At 35.0% G+C, this 22,559-nt stretch overlaps 3 protein-coding genes and 1 non-coding gene across 6 annotated transcripts; 3 read left to right on the top strand and 1 right to left on the bottom strand.

Moving 5' to 3' along the window:
• The first annotated feature begins 1,125 nt into the window (after nucleotides 1-1,125).
• LOC129904637 (G2/mitotic-specific cyclin-2) lies at nucleotides 1,126-4,215 on the top strand. Its single transcript, XM_055980211.1, has 12 exons — nucleotides 1,126-1,382; nucleotides 1,535-1,594; nucleotides 1,719-1,860; nucleotides 1,950-2,009; nucleotides 2,120-2,168; nucleotides 2,237-2,389; nucleotides 2,469-2,597; nucleotides 2,940-3,029; nucleotides 3,114-3,335; nucleotides 3,411-3,509; nucleotides 3,610-3,788; nucleotides 3,873-4,215. The coding sequence occupies exons 2-12, from the start codon at nucleotides 1,540-1,542 to the stop codon at nucleotides 4,024-4,026; spliced, it is 1,332 nt and encodes a 443-aa protein (XP_055836186.1). The 5' UTR covers nucleotides 1,126-1,382; nucleotides 1,535-1,539; the 3' UTR covers nucleotides 4,027-4,215.
• A 395-nt stretch (nucleotides 4,216-4,610) lies between these two features.
• On the bottom strand, nucleotides 4,611-4,683 carry TRNAE-CUC (transfer RNA glutamic acid (anticodon CUC)). The gene has a single exon. It is a non-coding gene; the product is annotated as a tRNA-Glu (tRNA).
• A 395-nt stretch (nucleotides 4,684-5,078) lies between these two features.
• On the top strand, nucleotides 5,079-12,251 carry LOC129902575 (BTB/POZ domain-containing protein At2g30600). Of its 3 annotated transcripts, none has more exons than XM_055977900.1 (13): nucleotides 5,079-5,165; nucleotides 6,267-7,115; nucleotides 7,677-8,003; nucleotides 8,648-8,878; nucleotides 9,218-9,379; nucleotides 9,749-9,961; nucleotides 10,058-10,105; nucleotides 10,221-10,279; nucleotides 10,493-10,619; nucleotides 10,744-10,818; nucleotides 11,010-11,090; nucleotides 11,571-11,639; nucleotides 11,782-12,251. In XM_055977900.1, the coding sequence occupies exons 2-13, from the start codon at nucleotides 6,312-6,314 to the stop codon at nucleotides 11,998-12,000; spliced, it is 2,415 nt and encodes an 804-aa protein (XP_055833875.1). In that variant the 5' UTR covers nucleotides 5,079-5,165; nucleotides 6,267-6,311; the 3' UTR covers nucleotides 12,001-12,251. The 3 variants fall into 3 exon arrangements, with proteins under 3 accessions (XP_055833875.1, XP_055833873.1, XP_055833872.1); XM_055977898.1 differs by lacking the exon at nucleotides 5,079-5,165 and adding an exon at nucleotides 5,212-5,416; XM_055977897.1 differs by lacking the exon at nucleotides 5,079-5,165 and having other exon boundaries at nucleotides 5,485-7,115.
• Nucleotides 12,252-14,125: 1,874 nt separating this feature from the next.
• Nucleotides 14,126-22,211, top strand: LOC129904407 (1,4-alpha-glucan-branching enzyme-like). The gene is made up of 14 exons (XM_055979969.1): nucleotides 14,126-14,282; nucleotides 15,561-15,680; nucleotides 16,016-16,232; nucleotides 16,730-16,799; nucleotides 16,939-17,208; nucleotides 17,424-18,330; nucleotides 18,520-18,636; nucleotides 18,905-18,967; nucleotides 19,266-19,373; nucleotides 19,747-19,848; nucleotides 20,019-20,086; nucleotides 20,229-20,310; nucleotides 20,809-20,925; nucleotides 21,604-22,211. The coding sequence occupies exons 1-14, from the start codon at nucleotides 14,205-14,207 to the stop codon at nucleotides 21,838-21,840; spliced, it is 2,556 nt and encodes an 851-aa protein (XP_055835944.1). The 5' UTR covers nucleotides 14,126-14,204; the 3' UTR covers nucleotides 21,841-22,211.
• The last annotated feature ends 348 nt before the right edge of the window (nucleotides 22,212-22,559 follow it).

Genomic DNA, 22,559 nt, shown 5'->3' on the forward strand with positions numbered 1-22,559 from the left:
TAATTCTTTGAATTTGGTTGAGTATATGAGGACAAATAAATGACGCAACGCTTCAGCAGATAGTGCTTGAACAAATTTATTCATGACAATATTTAATTTAGTGAGAAATGTAATATATATAAATTCAAACTCGTGATTATTATTCAAGCTGCTCGATAAAATTGTGAATCAACTAGATCCGTCTAAACTGTATGAATGGATCCTTCAATTAATAATTATTATAAGATAGATTTTTATATTCTTCATAGGCTTATAATTTAACTAGAGAAACTAAATAGATAGATGTAACATTTAAGCAACTAATGCTTGCAGGATTTCATCCATAACAATGTTTTTTTGTAAATTCGCGATTATTGTTCAAATTGACATTTGATAAAATAGTTGATCAATCTGCCATCAGACTCGTCCAGACCATCTTAATAGCCATCACTTAATAAACTCGTACAATATCAAATCTAAACATGATTATCCTTTTAATGAACACTATTTTAAAATAGAGTTTTGTATTCTTCAGAATCTATTAATTAAATGGAGAAACTAAATAAATAAACCTGACACGTAAGTTGATAATGCTTGTCGGAATATATTCATGCCAATGTTTTTTTATTTATGAGTATGCAACATAAATTCAAATTCGCAACCAATATTGTTCAAGCTGACGTTTTGATAAAATAACACCTTAATAGCAATTATCTTAATAATCAATTCTAAACACGAATAACAATTTACCTATTAACTAGTACTTTCTCTGTTTATTTGTACTTGTTGAATATTGACATAACACTTCTTTTAAGAAACAACAAATATAATAACAATTTTATTATCACTTTTTGAATATTATAAAAAAATGACTATAGTTAACATAAATCATGAACTTATTTTTTAATTTTCTAACTGAACAAATAAAAATGAACGAATGGAGTAAAACCATAAAAGGATAAAACAGAATTAACCATAAGGAGTAAAAGTACATAATATGATGATTAGGAGCAAAAATTTGAAAGAAGGGGGGGGGGGGGGCAAAGATGACCGTTAGGCCACAGCTCGGAACTTCGCGACCTTTCATCCAACGGCTATATTTTACTAGCCGTTACTTTCAAAATATAAAGAAGAAAAAAAGAAAAGAAAAGAAAAGGCGTGGCATGTGCAGACATATATCCGATGTTTACGATTCAATTCTATATACCCATTTCTCAAACTCTCTCTTTTTAATGAACCCGACGAAGAAAATTCAATAGAGAGACTTTTTCTTTCGGAAAAATCTTTGATAAGTTCCATGGGGTTCTTCTATTAGTAGTCTTTTTTTGATTTCCGGGATCTTTTCGGGTTGTTTCCACTCAAAGATTTGATCTTTTTTCGTCTAGTGTTAATCAAATTTGCAGGTTGTTATTTGGGTTTACATGAAATGAAGTTTTTGTTATGTCCAGCTTGATTCTTTATGATTTTTCTTGGTTTGATTGTTGTTTAGATTGATGGGTCATTCGATTTCTCAATTGGGTTTTTGATTTTCTTTTTGTTTTGTGGATTGATGTAGTGAAGATGGCTGGATCAGATGAGAATTACCCAGGAGTGATCAGGCCTTCAAATCTTCAAGGTGAGTTTAGTTTCTTTTGTTCATGTTTAGTGTTCTTGAATTAGTGTTTGGGTTGTGTTTATTGATTTCACTGTGATAAAACCTAATTTTTATGAATTGGAAAATGTATGGTATTGTTATTTAGGGGGATTGAGGCCTGGTGTTGGAGGAAAAGTGCCTGGAGGATTGGGGCAAAATAGGAGGGCACTAAGCACAATCAATAGGAATGTAATGGGAGCTCCCCCATTACCCTGTGCTGTTGTCCACAAGAGAAATGGCATTACTGAGTAAAAACTTCTTAAACCCGAGAACTCGATTCTGTTTCTATTTTTAATCTTGATTTCTCTACTTGTTTTAACTCTTCATTTCTTTTTAGAAACAAAGTCAATGCTGCTAACAAGATCCCTCCTGTTCCGATTCATCGTCCAATCACAAGGTTTGACTCTAATTCTCTTGGTTGCATGATACTAAGTAGATGTTTGTCCATGCTCTTACACCTGATCTTGATTCCTTGTTAATTTGTATGTGGGGTTATTGACATTTCAGGAAGTTAGCTGCACAAATAGCAAGCAAACAGCATCAACCAGCAGTCGAGGTACACTTTCAATCCCCTCTTGGTTTATTTTAAAACTGAGCTTCTGTTAACATTGTATTTTTCCATAGGTAACAAAGCCACCAGTCCCAGTGCCACCAAATAGAAATGAATCAGAAGACTGCATTATTATCGATGCTGAAGATTACAAGACCAGTGGTCATTCAGCCGTGCCAATGTTTGTGCAACATACAGAAGCAATGATGGAGGAAATTGATAGGATGGTAAACTGATATGATTTTTATATCTTGATTCTGAAAGTTCTTGTGGATTTCCATTGATGCCGTTTTATCTTTGATTCAGGATGAGGAAATAGAGATGGAAGATGCAGAAGATTGGTCAATTGTGGACATAGACAGTTTTGATAAAAAGAACTCACTTGCAGTAGTGGAATACATCGAGGACATCTATGCTTACTACAAGAAGGCTGAGGTAGAGATGTTATCTCCACTCTCCATATTTGTTTGTAAGAGTTTTTCGTTTGTTTATAACATGTACATGCTCATTAGGATTATGGCATGTTGTAGAGCTTGCAGAAGTGTCATATTTTTCACCTTTTTATGATCATTAAGCTTAATAGATTGCCACATTACTCACAAAATCTAATCTAATTCCAATAATAGATACAGAACATAGAATTTAGACATGCACACACGGTATGCTTAGGCTGTTTCTGTTGTGATGCTAATCTATCAATGGATGATTATTAATTCAATTTTGATATGCAATCTGGAAAGAGAAACGGAGGTGTTTACCCTTTTTCTTTAATTGCAGATCGCTAGCCGCGTCCCTCCAAACTATATGGAACAACAATTTGATATTAATGAGAGGATGAGAGGCATCCTCATTGATTGGCTGATTGAGGTATACAGTCTTCTGTTGCGTGTCATTTCTGAATGTTATGAAGTAGAATTTTGGGTGTTTTTAATCGTCTACTCCAATTTAAAGGTACACTACAAGTTTGAACTGATGGAGGAGACCTTGTATTTGACTGTGAATCTCATCGATAGATTCCTGGCAGTTCGGTCAGTGATTAGGAAAAAACTTCAACTTGTTGGAATAACAGCTATGCTTCTTGCCTGCAAGTATGAAGAGGTTTCTGTACCTGTAGTGGAGGATCTTATTTTGATCTCTGACAAGGCTTACACCAGAAAAGAAGTGCTTGAAATGGTTAGTTAAATAAGAGACCAAAATCATGAATCTCCATTTTGTTCTGGCTAGCTAAATGATTTCAACCGTCCACAGGAAAAGTTGATGGTGAATGCCTTACAGTTCAACATGACAGTGCCTACAGCATATGCGTTTATGAGGCGGTTCCTTAAAGCCGCTCAGTCTGATAAGAAGGTCGGTTAAACTTCTTTGCTACGTAGAATGAATATTATATGAAGAAGTAGCAACATTCTGAATCACTGCACATATAACTTTTTGTTAATGTTTAAATCAGGTGGAGCTCGTGTCGTTCTTCTTGATTGAGCTATGTCTAGTTGAGTATGACATGCTTCGATTCCCACCATCAATGCTTGCAGCTGCTGCTATCTTTACTGCACAATGCACTCTCGGTGTGTCTAAGGAGTGGAATAAAACCTGTGAGAAGCATACCAGCTATGTTAAAGATCAGCTTTTGTAAGTATAATTTTGATGAATATCTATTTATTGACAAATTAGACAGAGATGTTTGATTGTGTGTCCATCAATTTTCTACAACAGGGAATGCTCGAAATTGATGGTTTCTTTCCATCAGAAGGCAGCAATTGGGAAGCTTACTGGCGTGCACCGGAAGTACAGCACTTCTAAATATGGCTATGCTACTAGATGTGAACCAGCTTCTTTTCTATTAGATCATGGTTTTAGGATTGTCTAAGAGGGAAGAACACATGATGGAACTGCATGCTTGCAGTAGTTGATGAGCAACATAAGTTGCCCCAGGCTCTGGGGGGAGGGGAGGGTGTTTGAGTTCTTTTGCTGCTTGAGAGAACCATGCTTTTATTTGTTTATTTGGTCTTTCATTGTACATTGTTGGTAATTTGTGAAACTTTGCTTTTTACACCTTCTCTCTATACATACACTTAACATTATATAAGACTAGAAGCTTGTGGACACCCTATGTCGTTAACCTACTATATAAGTAAAGAAAAAGTTAGAAACTACAGTTTCTTTAGTGAGAGTATCGGAAACAACTTTTGATGTTGTTGAAGAATAGATAGACATATGCATCCTTTCAAGACAGAGAATATGATGTTGTTGAAGAATTGACATTGCATCCTCTAAAACAATGAACTTTATTAATAACTTATGACAAAATATGTAATTCAAATTAACTCATGGAATTTGTCAAACTATTTTTAAAAAGATTTTTTCTATAATATAGTCATAATAAGCAAAGAGTTATTTGTGATCGACACTTGACTGAAAGAAAAAATAACGGTAGTGTTGACAAAAGAATAATTCCGTTGCCGGGACTTGAACCCGGGTCTCTCGGGTGAGAGCCGAGTATCCTAACCAACTAGACTACAACGGATGTTGCACATTTTAACGTTATGTTTGATTATTAAACCAATATCTTCGCCAAGTCCCATTAATTGATCATAACGATGTCGTGGAAATGCTAAAAAAAAAATTTCTTTGGGCAAAAAAAAATCTAATAAATACTTGTATAAAATGAATTAGACATGTGCAAATTTGAAAGTTTGATTATGAAATTTTTTTCACTTCTTTTTTGGAGTTAAATTTAGAAAATACAATTGTTCATAAAATTTCTAAATTCAACTTCAAAAATAAGCATAGTCTAATTATATTCTATCTTTTTCCTGATCACACTTATAAAACTACAAATGTATTAATGTTGTATAAGGTAATACGGTAGCTCCACTTGGTTTCATATATGTCTTAACACATTTTAGTTGATGATTGAAGGGACACATCTACTGAGCTGTACAGAGTAGAGTTCCACTTCAGCTTGACGTGGATGACAAAGACAACTACAAATAGAAAATCTAAACTGTACGTAATTCTCAATGTTTTTTGTTTAGTCCCACCTAAAATTAGCTATTATCCATGAATTTTTGCTATTTCCAAAGAATCAAATACCCAAGTTACAAGGCTCTTTGTGTTCTGTCACTATCCAATCAAAATCCTTATTCCAACTTATCTTCTTTTGTTTTGTTTCCTTGTCTGTGTATATAATTGCTGCATGTGACAGTTGATTTCTTTGATCTACTGATAGAGATAGCTATATATCAAGATATTATGAGGTAATAAGCAACCCCACCATGCTATTTCTGTATTATTCTTGAAAAATTCCTGCAAAGATCAGATTTTCCCCCTTTTTTGGACCACCCTTTTGCTGGATGCTGAATCTTGTTACTGATTTTCTCTCTTCTTGAAATATTGTGGTCATTTTTCTTCCAAGATCAGTTTTTTCCCTTTTTTGGACCTACCCTTTAGCTAAATGATGAATTTTGTTGTTGATTTTTTCTATTCTTGAAATATTGTGGTCATTTTTCTTCCAAGATCAGATTTTTTTTTTTTTTTATCGTTTTTGGACCTACCCTTTTGCTGTATGCTAAATTTTGTTGCTGATTTTCTCTATTCTTGATATATTGTGGACATTTTTCTTCCAAGATCAGATTTTTTTCGTTTTTCATGATACCCATGTGCTGGTTATTGAATTTGACTTTTTTATTTTTTTGGGTGTGATCTGGCAATGAGGATAAGAATGTGGTGCAATCACAAGTTGTAGGCTGATTTTTTTTTGTTTGATTGATTGTATGGTGTCTGTAGATTTCTGGATTGTTTTCAGATGGTGACCTTCCCAACTATCTCATTAATCTTTTCTGTAGATTTTGAGATTTCAGAAGTGGCACCTGATATATTTAGAAATTGCTTTCAAGGACATCTTTTTCCTTTTCTTTATATCTTGCTGTCAAATGTCAAAGCCCTTCCTGGATCCCATTTGATGATTCTTGCCTATCACAATCTATTGAGCAATTTTATTTTTTTTTGGTTACTATCTGTCAGAAGCTATATATATAGCTCATTTTTCCTCAATCTTTTCTCATATTGACTATTAATCCTCTGGCTAAAAATATGGTTCATTGCCAGCATTATTGTGAAGTGAGTAAAGAAGAATTGTTTCCTCCGGGAGAAATGATGGAGAAGAAGCAGAATAAGTTTCTTACTGTGGCACCGTTCGAGTGTGCCTGGCCTAATGATCTGAGATTTAGAGAAGCTGGAAGAGGTTGTGTAGCTTTTGATGCTTTTGCGCATAATGATGTAACAGTCGTTTTCCGGGAGCAGGTAGGGAGTCAGCACTATCACTACAAAAGGGATAACTGTCCACACTATACTGTAATCATTGGTAGTCATAGGAACAAGAGATTGAAAATCGAGGTTGATGGAAAAACGGTGGTGGACGCCGCTGGTGTTGGTCTTTGTTGTTCTTCAGCATTTCAAAGCTACTGGATTAGTATCTATGATGGATTGATTAGCATTGGCAAGGGAAGGTATCCTTTTCAGAATCTTTGCTTTCAGTGGCTTGATTCAAATCCCAATTGCACCGTTCAGTACGTTGGTCTTAGCAGTTGGGATAAACATGTTGGCTACAGGAATGTTAATGTACTACCTGTCACACCAAATCATTTATCTCTGTGGAAACATGTGGACTATGTTGAGCATGATTTAGGAGAGGATGATTTAGAACAAGAGTTAGAAAATGGAATTGCTAATTATGAAAGTTGGGGTCTCGGAAAGTTTCTTGAGAATTGGGAGTTATCGGATATGTTTTTCATTGTTGGAAAGGAAGAAAGGGTTGTTCCAGCTCATAAGTTAGTTTTAGAAGCATGTGGAAATTTTGGTCTTGGTTCATCAGTTGAAGAAGTTGTTCACCTGCCAGACATGAGTTATTCTGTTCTTCATGCACTTCTTCAGTACATCTACACTGGACATACTCAGGTGAGTCCTAACTTTCTGGAGATTTCAAACTATTATCCTTCCATTATATTGTCTGCTAAACATTGGATAACATACCTAGTGGTTATTACTTTGTTGAGTTTCAGGAACTAAAGAACAGAAAAAAAATCGTGTTTACTATCCAGACAAGGAATTAAATCAAATGTTTCAGATGGAAGAATCAAAACTTATTTATCAGACTTTACCATGAACTCGTTTTTAAAGTTTGCTCGATGTGACTTTTGTGTATAAACCAGCTTTTCTTTTATTTTGTTCCTCTTCCTATTGTCGAACTTTTTAAGACTATCGACTTCAGCCAAATCTTAAATCAAACCTACCAAGCGTGCCTCGAACATTATGCATTCCACTGAAATCAGCCAAATCTTAAATCAAACCTACCAAGCTTGTCTCGAACATTATGCATTCCACTGAAATAGGTATAGATGTGTGTTGTGCGCATGTGTATGGGATGTATATTTCCATAGTATTGTTCTATGCAACTATTAGTTTGCTTGAATATTTATCTTATAGTTGCCGATTCGCTTCTATATTTGAACATTGTAGATTTTGGAGTCTGATCTCTGCTCATTGAAGTCTTTGAGCTTACAATACAAAGTGATGTCATTGGTGAAGCAATGTGAAGAGATCCTTGAGCGAATTATTTCTAATAAGCAACTCGTTGACTCAGCTCAGCTTGTAGACATATTTTATCCAAGCTGGCTCCAATGCAGCAAAACTTTTCCGTATGGGTTGCCAATTGATAGAGAAAGGCTTGAACGCTTCCTCTCGACTGGAGAGTACAGTGATCTAGACATTTATGTTGGAGTTCATGATATTGCTTTGCGATCACATAAGGTGATCCTTGGGTCATGGAGTACTCCTTTCACAAAGGTAATTAACATTGTTAACAGCTTCTCTTTGACTAATTTGTCCAGCTTATTGCCTTTAGTAGGAAGTAGTATGTCAAATCCACTAGCGAAAAGTATGATTTTTGTGTCTTAAATCCTGTGAAAATTTCTGTTACTTTCTCTCTTCATTAGAGAATTTCCTGACTACAACATCCTGGTTCCACCATTATTACCAGATGTAAGGTTTTAGTTGCGTTGAATGGACCTCTGCCTTGTTTCTTCAATTCTTGGACTAGACTAGGATAGATTACACGTTCATCTGTTCTGAAGTTCAAATTCAAAGTCAGCAAGTTTGTAGTGGTAACCTTTTTTATTGAGCATTTTTTGTTGTATAAATGTGAGGTTCTTAGAGAAATCATTCCCATAAGAAAAGAAGATTTTAAGATCAACATGTTAATATGGATTGCTTCAATTTCTTAATTGTAGTTAGCACCTTGAAATAACAGTACGAATTCAGAATCTATCATGAATCAATATCCATACACTATGTGTGCTAGTTCTCTGCATTTCTTTCTTGCATCTTTGCAACTCTGTTTAAAGCAAAAATTTCAGTTGTGTTATTTAAGTAGTTTAATGTTTATCTTCTGCATGGCTTTTAGAATACTGAGATTTTTTTCGAATTGGCAGATGTTTACAAATGGAATGAGGGAGAGTGTTTCTTCAATGATCTGCTTAAAAGATGTTCCTCTTGAAGCATTCAAGATTATGCTAGAATTCATGTATAGCGGAGAACTTAATAAAGAAGCTACTGCGGGAATTAATACCTTGTTACTTCAGCTACTTTTACTAGCCGATGAGTTTGGGGTGACACTTCTTCATCAGGAGTGCTGCAAAATACTTCTGGAGTGCCTCTCAGAGGTAATCTTGTGATTCTCTCTTCTTTCCATACATACTTCCTCTTGTTGCTAAACCTGTATCTGTCATATGCATGTTGAAAGTGCTAAATGTCAGACTACAATTAAAAGAGTGGAGAAGTGATGCAGTTTGGAGTTGTGAGCGTGAGCAGAGCCGTTTTATGAAAATGAGATATAAATATTAATACCTTTCATCTATACATTATATGCAGGGATGGAGTTCTATTGGAAGAAGGTTCAAGAACTTTTTCTATTTTGCCAAGTTTAGTGGACGAGGAAGAAGACAGTTTGGAAAAGTCTTTGGGTCGTGATCTGTGACACTAACTATTGATCTTTGTTGCAGGACTCAGTATGCCCAATTCTTCAAGTGATATCATCTGTTCCCTCATGTAAACTCATCGAAGAAACCTGTGAGAGGATATTCTCCATGCACTTTGATTATTGTACAACTGCAAGCATCGACTTTGTCGTGTTAGATGAATCAAGTTTTAGCAATATCCTTCAGGTGATTATCATTCCCTCCTTATACATGAATAATATGAAGAATGTTGCGATTTTTTTGTACTTAAACAAGTATCTTCACTTGGAGAAAAAATCTGGATTATCTAGTTGGATTAGATGTCTGCAAGGGGGAAATATTTTTTGATTACAAAGGGGGAAATATCTTTTGCAAACTTTACCAAGTACAATATAATTGTGGGTCATATTTAATGTTTCATCCCTTGGACAGAAGAGTTCAGATGATAAGATCTTTGGGAACATTCTTGATGAGGAAGAATATATTAAATTCACTTTATTTAGAGATGCACTAATAAATTTTATATGCCATTGAATTGGCAGTATACCTCTCTCACGATAAATGATCTGTTTTCAGCATACAGATTTGACGGTGACATCTGAAGAGAGAGTTCTCAATGCCATCTTGCTTTGGTGCTTACAAGCAAGAGAACTGCATGGATGGGAAACAGTAAATGAATTGATGGTAAATTCAACACCTGAGATCCTTTTCGGAGAGAGACTTACGTCTCTAAATGAATTTCTGCATGTTGTGCGGTTCCCTTTACTTCCACTTGATTTGCTGAATAAGGTATATACCTTGAAAGTACCTCACTTCCCCGTCATTAAAGATTAATATATACTATAGTTGGCCTATTGAATGTTGGCTTTGTTGGGAATCCTGCAGTTTGAACGGAGTAGCCTTAGCCAGCAGATTCCCACTTTTGACCATCTGGTATGTTGCAATCCTTTAGAGAAAGATTACATGGCATGGACTAATACATTTATAATATTTAGTATCTTTACTCATTTCGATAGCTTTGGAGAATAACTCGTATACTATTTACTAGGTTAAAGAGGCCATAAGATTTCTGGAATTTGGGGTCAACGATTTTCAAGGAAGCCAGAGGTGAGTATACTTAAAGGTTTAATTAAACCACCCCGTGATCATATGGTATTGCAATATCCTCGAAGGAATGACCTAGTATATTTAGCATCTAATAATTGAAGGAACTATTTATCGGTCTGTATGCGTGCTAAACCTGTCTATTTCAATTGGAGGATGACAATAAAAAATGTCTAAAAGCTGACGCTGATGAACTGCTGTATCTTATGATAATAGATTTCAGCATAGAAAATCAAGTTTTAAGGAGCTGCTCTACATATGCGATGGAGACAGCAACGGGGTCCTTTATTTTGCTGGCACATCATACGGGAAACACCAGTGGGTAAATCCTGTTTTGTCCAAGGTAAACCAGCAGTTGCAATATGCAATTTACCTTCTTTCTTTGACTTGTTAATGTTCTCAAAAAATATACAATCGTTTGCCATCTCATTTTGTCATCTGTTTAACATGGGTAATTCATGTTTCAGAGAGTTATTATCACTGCAAGTAGCCCAATTTCAAGATGCACCGATCCTAAGGTGTTGGTATCGAGGAACTTCCAGGTATGAATAAGATGACATTCAGTTAGTGTGAAGGATCTTCTCCTTTTAGATTGATTGGAGAAAAAAATATGTTCTTTTGTTCCCTCTCCCTCTTTTATTTTTCTCACCGATGGCATGAAGAAGATGCAGTAGGTACACAAAAGAGTGTGTTAGCTCCATAATGTGAAGGATGAAATATTTTTTGTTCTCAGGGTACATCTGTTGCTGGACCTCAGATGGAAGGCGGAAGAAACAATTCGTGGTGGATGGTTGATATTGGTACGGATCACCAGGTTAGATTTATTGGTTTGTGTATAATTTAATTGTGTGTGTACAATGGCCATAGAGGAGATGAAAAAAGTTTTTGTAAAATAAGATGTATGTTGTAACCTAGACAATCACTTGTCCGTGCTGATTCTCAAATTCAGCTTTATTTTGTAATTGACTTGTGAAAATGAACATCGACAACTTGCATTTCTCATTGTAAGGGCATTGCACGATAACATGGTTGTCTAGAGTAGTGCTGGTTAGTATACTTCGTTGAACAAGATATTAAAAGTGAATGCTCATCTACTTTCTTTTCTTTTTTTAAACAAAACTTTTTGGTGTTGCGGGGTTTCTCTTTTGGTTTCGTTGAAAGTTCTCTCTCTCTCTCTCTCTCTCAGTTGATCATTCTCAAACTGTGCGTCAATACCCCTGATTGATTTTCCCATTTGGTATTCAATTAGACGATAAAACATCTGATGCATTTAATATTTGATGAATTGATGCAGCTCATGTGCAACTACTACACATTAAGACAGGACGGATCAAGATCATTTATCAGACGCTGGAACTTACAGGTAAACAGTGCACACAATGTTCACAAACCAGCATACATGTCATCTCTCGTAGATCTGTGGATGTACTCGTCTATAGATTCTACATGTACACGGTGTTAAAAGTGGAGTTACAATAACAAAATTTTACGCACTGCATTTTCAGGGCTCTTTGGATGGGAAAAGTTGGACAAACCTTAGAGTACATGAAAATGATCAAACTATTTGCAAGCCAGGTCAATTTGCATCATGGCCTATTACTGGTCCAAATGCATTACTTCCTTTCAGATTCTTTCGAGTTCTCATGACCGCTCCTACTACAGACGATACAAACCCATGGAACTGTTGCATCTGCTTCTTAGAACTCTATGGCTATTTTCGTTAGCTTGCTATCAGTTTGAACATAGTTTTTTTGTCATATACAGTCAAAATGTTGTATGGTTTTGGTATTCCTCAATGATGTTTTACAGTGTTATGATATCATTTGTACTTCTGTTAGGTGATTAAAAATGTTTCTTTGCCATAGTCGATTGACCTCGTAGCGTGCCATGGATAATTGTTTGCAGTTTTTGGAAACTATGGTGAAAGTTTTTTTCTTGCTTATTACATTAAACAGAAACCAGAGGATTTGTTGAATCAGTTTTTTTCGTCACATCATCATAATAAACCTCGAAAATCAAGGGGAAAGTAAGCTTTTTTTTATCTCCTCAGTAAAAGCGAAAATCGAAAGAACCAACTCAAAATTCACTTACAATATATTATAGTTAACTATATATGCAGATCGACCTAAAGGTGATTTCGAATAAAAAATTAATTTTGCCATCAGCTAAATTATAAGTTTCGAATCGAAAGAATAATTTTCTTCCTAGCTAATTTACCGTAAGTGATTGAGGGCATGGATGTAAAGGATTATTATTATTAAAAGGGATCTGCATCATCACAAGTGAAAACAGATGTACACAAAACTTAGACCGTTCATGTTCAATCAACTTTTGGAGGTAATGAAAAATCCAATTTTTTGTGTTTATAATTCCTGAATTTTAGAAAATACCAATTTTCAATAAATTATTTATGTATATATTAAGTGGATTTTTTTTAACTCAAAAATATATTAAATTCAACATTTATTATAAATATATAAAATAATTTAAATTTTAAATATATCGTGTAATTTTTTTCCGCCTCGACCCTAACAAGATAATCATATGAACGGTGGACATTACAATTTTCAATATATGCCTTGACATCAACAAAATCATTAGTGTAGTTGACTTGTAGTTGCATTTTAGTAAAATGCTAATTAACGATCCATATTAAACTTCTCATTAAGTGTGATTAGAATTTAGAACTAGTTATTAAACTATATACTTTGCCAGCTATGAGTGATTTGATGGCTCATAATTTAAAGTTTTCCATTTCAAGCTAAAATTGTCAATTATTCTAGTGTAAACTTATGCACTCAGTGTAAAGTTAAAGTATTTATACAATCAAATCAGTTAAAATTAAAGATAATTGCAAATAATTTTATTTAATATCTTAAAACAAACAATAAATAACATAATTATACCGTCAATATATATATAACTTAAAAGTTAAACAATATGAATTGGTACCTAAATATAATACATATAAGCCATATCAATATATATGCACCCTTATTTCTATCTTATGAAGGCAAAATAAACTATTTTCAATAGTCGCTCGACTCAAATACTCATTCATTTTTATTTAAAAATCTCGATTTCAAAATTTGAATATAAAATCACTTTTATTAGAGAGCACTAGCTATCCTCCATAATGTAGGAACAAAATAATATATATATAAGTGTTTACCTCAAAAATGATATTGGACTCGTCATTGTTAGGAACATTTTACATCTTAATGTAGGATTTTTTGATGCAAATTTAAATTTAATCGGATCTTAATCAATACTCAACTACAAAACCAATTAAAAAAATACACTTAGCCTTCAAATAAACCGTTAACGTGCATGAATTTCATTCGATGGAATAATTTGATCACGTGGAGGTCCAAACAAGTAGAGTTATAAGAATAAACTGACAAATTAATTTCTTTCATTTGGCCCACTACTGAATTTTAAAGATATTCATTTTTCATCCCTTTAAGTTCAATTTGATTGCCAACTATATTTTATTTTAGTTATCAAACTTAGACTAATTATTGTACACAATTTGGATAAATAAATTATTTTACACAATTTAGATAAATAACTCTTTGATCGTATAAGTATAAATCAACAGCAATAACATATTTAGTGTAATTCAATAAAATAAAATTTAGAAAGAGCAAAATATACGCAGAACTTTCTCATACTTTTGAAGTTGAGAGGTTGTTTCCGATAGCCTTGGTATATGAACATAGATTCCACAAGATAATATTAAGGTGTTTTTCTTTCATTTCCAAAACTAGTGGGGGTCTTAGAGAGATATTGATAAAGTGAAGGACCACAAAGTGTCATATGTTTTTTATATATATAATTAAAAGCCATTAAAATGAGGAAATCAAGAATCATCAGTAGTAGAAGCAAAACACTGTAGTTTAGGCTCTTAGCTGAAGAAGAGTGATCAATGGAGATTAATTTCAATGCTTTCTCAAAACCCATTCAAGAATCTTTTCCATCTTCGTCATCCAAAGTTTTTCCAGGGGTAATTTTACTAATTTCATGTAAATTTCTACTAATTTTAGCCTTTTGATTTCATTTTCCTTGATATTTCTGGATCATCTCCTTAAATTCTAGTTAAATGGGGTGTCTTTTTGTTTTTTTCCAACATCAATATGGAAGAAAAATGATCCTTATAGAGCCTTATGTAAGAATATTAGTATCATGTGACAAATTTGCAAGATGGTTGAGTGTATAAAATTGATAGATGGAAGGGGTTTGTGTGTGTCTGGGGGGAGGGGGGAGGAGGCTATATTTAGAAAGAGTGTTCTAGGATGTTATGGAGGACACATTTAGAAGGTTGGTTAGGTAGTTGAGTGTTGCCTAGCTTATTCTTCGATACTAGTAGTCGTGGTATTACTCTGGTAGTTTCTTGTTATTTGATCTTTGTTATTATTTTCTGTTTCTTGTACTTTGATCATCGTATTATCTTGTTGTAGTTATTGTTCCTTTGTAAGAATGCTTTGACATGGTTCCTTTAGTGTTTTGTCATGGCTTCTTCATTCTCGTTGCTTTGACATGCTTTTATTTGACCTGAGGATCTATCGGAAACAACTCTCTATCTCCCAAGGTAGATGTAAGGTCCTCCCGACTTCACTTGTGGGATTACATTGTGTTTGTTGTTGTAAATTAATTATGTTTACATAATAAGTGGATTTTAAAACACAAATATAGGGTCAAGGCCAAAATTCTGAACCCGCAGGCATGCTTGTAGGTCCGTCCCTGGATAGAAGAGGAGGAAAAGTAAAAGATATACTTTAGTACTCTACTACCCTATTATTAGATTAGAGGGTCCATTATATGACCAGGAAAATGATAAAAATTGTTTCTTTATGAAAGTTAAGATTTGATATGGGCTTTACTGGAAACAGAATAAGCTCTAATGCTGAGATAGCTACTGAAGTTTGTTTTTCTAGTTTCTTAAATTTACCAATATTAGATTAGTTCTCTCTATCCGAAGTTAGCGCTCTTATCGCACGAGTATCTTCTGATTACCTGGTTGTGATGTTTCTATTTTTTACATATTTTTTTTTTGGTGTTGAACTGCAATTGGAAGTGTTCTATCATATGAGATGGATAATTGAGAATGTGTTCTTTGTATGGATCTTGAGAAGCTCAAATGCTACTCCAATAATTTCTGTAAATTCAAATTCATTTTTGGCTACCACGAGATTAGGATATGCTGCATTTACTTGTTCAATTATAGTGTAAGATTTCTTATGTTCTCAAGATATCCTTGTAACCTCAAGAATTTCTTTGACAGGCTTCTAGAATTAAGATATGTTTTCCTTCTCAACATATTACTGGACTGAAGTTTGGATCTCAGGAACGGTCTTGGGATATTTCTTCCACCCCAAAATCAAGAGTTAGAAAAGATGAAAGGGTATGTTTGATAATTTGATATGGTTGCACGGATAATATAGAAATGGTCGAAAAATTCTGGACTGGTGTTCATGCCATATTTGATCTGTGCATCGTGTGGAGGCGTAAAACATGTGTTACTTAGTCCCACCAATTTATAGTACCTTAACTTGGGAAAGAGAGCTCTTTACTCCCGTGTGCATTTGTTATTTTCATTACAATTTTTATGACCATGGTGTTTCCACATTACCAACTTCTTTCATTGTGATCTGAACTGTTTTTTCCGTTTGCATTTTAGCTCCATTAATGCCTTTCTTCCTTTTGATATAAACTAACTGTGGTGCATTGCCTGCCTAGATGAAGCACAGTCCAGCTATTTCTGCTGTTTTGACCGATGACAGCTCGACAATGGCATCCCGAGAGGAAGACGTTGAGACTGAAAGTATTGACCTCCTAAATTTGGATCCAGCTTTGGAACCTTATCTAGATCACTTCAGATACAGAATGAAGAGATATGTGGATCAGAAAATGCTCATTGAAAAATATGAGGGAGCCCTTGAGGAATTCGCTCAAGGTAACAGCCAAAAGTTGTGCTTTAGGCAGTTTGACCTTATTTTGGAAGATGACTTGTTTATACCTACTTTGACTTTGCTAGAGAATTTTGTTTACCTGGGAGTAAGTACTGGCTCCATTTAGGTGGCATCTGGCCATTTTTTCAATCTTTTAACAAGCTGTTTGTTTGGGTCTTCAAAAACCAGACAATTTGTTTGGAGAAGTGAAACATCTCTGAGTGTTAGTGGCGGAGCCAGGATTTTCACTAAGGTGATTCAAAATATAGAATATATGCACACAAAGAAGCTGAGTGGATTCAACATTGTACTATATAAACATAAAAAAGAATCTTAAAGCAATTTTACAGGAAAAAAATCTTCCTCTTGTTGCTTTACAATTCTGTTCTACAATCATGTGCTACTCTTTCTGTTCAAAATAGCTTCCTTAATATTAAAATCATGATACTTCTGTTGAGATTTAGCAGGTTTCTCTTGTGTAAACTGCTCTCTTTTTTCGCAGGTTATTTAAAATTTGGATTCAACAGGGAAGAAGGTTGCATAGTCTATCGTGAATGGGCTCCTGCTGCTCAGTAGGTCCTCTTCTACTACAAAATATTAGTTTCCATCATCATAACAGATTTACCTATTAAAGCATGGTGTTGCAGCATCATTGGCTTTTTGCATGTTCTAATTGCTACGAAAGTTCTGCTTAACCCATCCACAATGCAGGGAAGCAAAAGTTATTGGCGATTTCAATGGATGGAACGGTTCCAACCACATGATGGAGAAGGACCAATTTGGTGTTTGGAGTGTTAGAATTCCTGATGTTGACGGTAACCCAGCCATTCCTCACAACTCCAGAGTTAAGTTCCGTTTCAAGCATGGTAATGAAGTTTGGGTAGATCGTATCCCTGCTTGGATAAAGTATGCTACTGTAGACGCCACAAATTTTGCAGCACCATATGATGGTGTCTACTGGGACCCACCACCTTCAGAAAGGTTTTGTTATTCATACTTTGAAGCTGAATTTTGAACACCCCCATCACAGGCATTTAGATTCATGCGCTTACTCGTCTTTTTTATGTAAGACATTTTGAAATGCAAAAACTAGAATAATGTGTCTTTACTAATTTGGACTTGATCTATACTTTTCCCGTAACAAAATGAGTCAATCTATTAGTGCTTGAGAACTTACTACTTCGGCAATTAAACAGGTACCACTTCATATACCCTCGCCCTCTCAAACCCCAAGCCCCACGAATCTACGAAGCACATGTTGGCATGAGCAGCTCTGAGCCACGTGTAAATTCATATCGTGAGTTTGCAGATGATGTTTTACCTCGAATTAAGGCAAATAACTATAATACTGTCCAGTTGATGGCCATAATGGAGCATTCTTACTATGGATCATTTGGATATCATGTTACTAACTTTTTTGCTGTGAGCAGTAGATCTGGAAACCCGGAGGACCTAAAGTATCTGATAGATAAAGCGCATAGCTTGGGTTTACAGGTTCTGGTGGATGTAGTTCACAGTCATGCAAGCAGCAATGTCACTGATGGCCTCAATGGCTTTGATATTGGCCAAGGTTCTCAAGAATCCTACTTTCATGCTGGAGAGCGAGGATACCATAAGTTGTGGGATAGCAGGCTGTTCAACTATGCCAATTGGGAGGTTCTTCGTTTCCTTCTTTCCAACTTGAGGTGGTGGCTAGAAGAGTATAACTTTGACGGATTTCGATTTGATGGAATAACTTCTATGCTGTATGTTCACCATGGAATCAATAGGGGATTCACAGGGAACTATAATGAGTATTTCAGTGAGGCTACAGATGTTGATGCTGTGGTCTATTTAATGTTAGCCAATAATCTGATTCACAAGATCTTCCCAGACGCAACTGTTATTGCCGAAGATGTTTCTGGTATGCCCGGCCTTGGCCGACCTGTTTCTGAGGGAGGAATTGGTTTTGATTACCGCCTGGCAATGGCAATACCAGATAAGTGGATAGATTATTTGAAGAATAAAAATGATGAAGACTGGTCCATGAAGGAAGTAACATCGAGATTGACAAATAGGAGATATACAGAGAAGTGTATAGCTTACGCCGAGAGCCATGATCAGGTATTACAAATTTATTTCTACACTAAACAATTCTCTGAACAATTGTTAGATAGAATCCAAATATACGTCCCAAAAATGTAAAGTACTTCTTTTGCCACGGGCTTCAGAATATTGGTAGCCATTGAATCTCATGATAAGTTATTTATCAGGCTTTTTGATGTTCTCTCTTATTTTGTCTGCTGGAAACAGTCTATTGTCGGTGACAAGACCATTGCATTTCTCCTAATGGACAAAGAGATGTATTCTGGCATGTCTTGCTTGACAGATGCTTCTCCTGTTGTTGATCGAGGAATTGCGCTTCACAAGGTTTGTCTGTTTCTATTGCATTTTAAGGTTTATATTTGTTAGTCATGGAGATTCTCACACTCTTTGTGAGGTAACCACTAAACGTAGTGTAATCATTTAAAGTTTATTTTAAAATTTGTTGCAAACACATAGTTTTCAGGGTTCTGATGGATTATACAATTTTCTGTTAATCATTTGTGTTACTTATTCATGCTTTTTGTTTCTCTTTTTAATATCCCTCTTATTTTGAGGTCTTTTTTTTCCATTCACTTTTAGCTTCTAACCGCAGATGATCCATTTTTTCACGATGGCATTAGGAGGAGAGGGATACCTCAATTTCATGGGTAACGAGGTACAGCTTACAGCTTTAGATATTTTGTGATAATTACAATTAGTTTGGTCTAGTGGAAAAAGATGCATTCCTCAAAAATGGCCTGAGCTGTTGAGCATGCAAAGGGGTAGAAGCATAGAGAAAAACAGCACGATGAGTATTTTCATTGTCTGGGGATTTCTGATATGTTGCGGAGAACAAAAGTTATTTTAGAAAAGTACATTGTTTAATCCTTTTTTATTTAGAAAATTAAGGTATTGCATTTGCAAGTGTATCTGTTTTGGAGTAATTGTGAAATGTCTGACGAACTTTGTTGCAGTTTGGCCATCCTGAGTGGATTGACTTCCCTAGAGAGGGCAATAATTGGAGTTATGACAAATGTAGACGCCAGTGGAACCTTGTGGATAGCGAACACTTGAGATACAAGGTTCAGTATTTTGCATTGCAGCTTGTTAAATATCTGTTAATTTTTAGATGGCTTACTTGTAAGTCTACTTGGCTCAGGAGAGGATAGCTCTCTTCATCTTGTCTGCTTATTTTTCCAAAGAAAAATTTCTGATTTTCGTTTAGAGATCCAAGTATTAAATTCATATACACTAATTACCGCCTCGTTTACTGCCAGTAAAGCCTTGATGAGCAGCTTAAGTTGACTCTTTGAAGCTATAATTTCAGGCTGCCAATCCATGGCCTGCTATATTTGTTGATACTTTCTTTTTCTTTACATGAAGTGATACTAATTGAATGGCCTAATCTGATATCTATATTTCTCCGTCTTTCCTCCCCCTCATGTTGAAATGCAGTTCATGAATGCATTTGATAGAGCTATGAATTTGCTCGACGAAAAGTTTTCATTCCTCGCATCAGGAAAACAGATAGTAAGCAGCATGGATGATGATAATAAGGTACAATCATCTAAAGTTGAAATGTTGGGCTTATGAATGCTGTAATTCTATCCAAGGACAAGTAGAAACCTTTTTACCTTCCATTTCTTGATAATGGATTTCATATTATTAAATCCAATAGCTAGTCAAATTCGGTAATAGCTATACTGATTAGTTACTTCACTTTGCAGGTTGTTGTGTTTGAACGTGGCGACCTGGTATTTGTATTCAACTTCCACCCAAAGAACACATATGAAGGGTATATATGTTTACTTATCATGAAATTATTGCTCTGCTTGTTTTTAATGTACTCAACGAGTTTTATGGAGAAGTAACTGAAATGAATCATTTTCACATTGTCTAATTTAACCCTTTTTCTGATCCTCACATGATGAAAACAGGTATAAAGTTGGATGCGACTTGCCAGGGAAGTACAGAGTTGCACTGGATAGTGATGCTTGGGAATTTGGTGGCCATGGAAGAGTAAGGAGTTTGCTTGAATAACTTTTGATAATAAGATAACAGATGTAGGATACTGTTATCTCGCCATGGAGAACTATAATTGTCTCACCCATGTTTAGTTGCATAAAATATCCCGACTCGTGGACAGCGTTACCTGGTACTTGTTAATCAGCCTTTGTTTTTGGGCTTGAGTCACTTTTGGACTCTCAAATCTTTTATGTTGACCCTTTTTATTCAATAAATGGGTGTGACCTGCATTTTATTTTTTAAAAAAAAATAAAAAAAAATTTGGTACCTGTTGCTAGTGGTAGGTGGTAGGTATCCCATGGAATTAGTCGAGCTGTGCGATAGCTGACCCGGACACCACAGTCATAGAAAATAATAATATCCGACTCTCTAAGTTCGAAGTGTTTGAGCATCCTGCCCTCCCCCTGTGTTGTTTTGTTAATTCAAAAAGGGGAAAACTATTTATTGATGATCTTTGTCGTCATGATGACATACAATATATTCTCATGACAGGTTGGTCATGATGTTGACCACTTCACATCACCAGAAGGAATACCTGGAGTTCCAGAAACAAATTTCAATGATCGTCCAAATTCCTTCGAAGTGCTGTCTCCTGCGCGCACATGTGTGGTACAGTTCTTGCCGCGACCTCCCTTTTTAATGTGGTTTTGCTCATTAGTTATTTGAATGCATGGAAATATTTCCTGAAAGACCTTAGTGTACACATGTTAACTATTTATTACCACAACAATCACCAGTTAAAGGCTTAAAGCCCTCTGAATACTAATTTGAAAGGTAGGAATAGCCATAATCAGATCCAATTAATCTTCTCTGTTTTCTCTTTTTCCCACAACCCATGCATGTAGCTTGCTCTTACATAAAAATTAGGTAAATAATCAAAATTGAAGTTGACGGGAACTTAAAACCGCCCTGAAGTATAGCTAGGAATAGTCATAAACTCATAATCATATCCACCTTTGGCGTCTGCGCTATATAATAAATTCCAAAATCTTCTCTTCTTTTTTTCATAATCAATGTGTGTAGCTAGCCGACCCCATCTTGTTTGGGACTGAAGCGTAGTTGTTGTTAAAACAATGCGTGTAGCTTTCACTTATATGGACAACACAACTATTTGTGCAAGTCAAAAAATGCAATATTCTTTGTGCAGCTTTATATTTAGGATAGTTAAATAACAAATGAATTTGCTAGTAGAAAAATAGTAGGGAAAGACAATTTTTATATTGAACTAAGTTAACATCATTCAACTTTCTTTTTGCTTTTTGCCTCTTCTTCGCCTTGTTTGTGAAGGCTTATTACAGAGTTGACGAAAGCATGTCAAAAACTGAAGATTACCAGACAGACATTTCTAGTGAGCTACTACCAACAGCCAATATCAAGGAGAATGACGAGAAACCTAAAGATTCACCATCTGTAAAAATCAGTAACATCGGTCAGACTGTTGTAGTTTCTGTTGAGGAGAGTGACGAGGAACATAAAGATTCACCGTCTGTAAGCATCATTAGTGATGTTGTTCAAGCTGACTGAGATGATTCAGATGCAAACGTCTGGGGTGATGACTAGCTAGTCAGATGGTTGATCGACCCTTCTACGTGGGTGATCTTGGTCCACGTATGATGTCTTCAGGATGGTAGCATCGACTGATATCATTGTAGTATTTTTTTGTTTTGGTTAGTATTTCCTCTATGCATATTATTAGCATCCAACAAATGTACTGGTTGTAAATAGAATAAGTGCATTTGCATGTGTATGTTTCTCTGAAATTTTCCGCAGTTTTTGGTGCTTTGCCTTTGAAGCCTAGTACTAGTATTTATATGTTTATAGTGCTATTATGTTATTGAGTTTTGTAATAAGAAAGCTAAGAACATTCACATCTATAATGTTAGTAGATTACAGTCTCTTTCTGTTCTTTTTGGTTCATGCTTTCCAAATCCAAAGTCATCCTAAAGGCTTAATACATAGCCAGTCGCTCAAACTTGTCAAGATATTTCATTTAGACACTCAAATTAAGTCTTGTTTCAATTGAATACCTCAATTTTTAATCTAAGTGTTTTAATTAGACATATTCAATACAAATTTTGAAATTATTTTTGTGTGTTCTCATTCATTTATTAGGTAGTTATGTTAAACATATGAAATATGTCATCTCCTTTTATTATACGCATTCGCCTAATAAATCATAAAACCTCATGTGTTTTTGATGCATACAATTAAATGATATGACATATTTTATGTAGTTAACTTAA

This window comes from Solanum dulcamara, chromosome 9 (genome assembly GCF_947179165.1).
Source record: "Solanum dulcamara chromosome 9, daSolDulc1.2, whole genome shotgun sequence".
In the NCBI taxonomy this organism is placed as follows: Eukaryota; Viridiplantae; Streptophyta; class Magnoliopsida; order Solanales; family Solanaceae; genus Solanum; species Solanum dulcamara.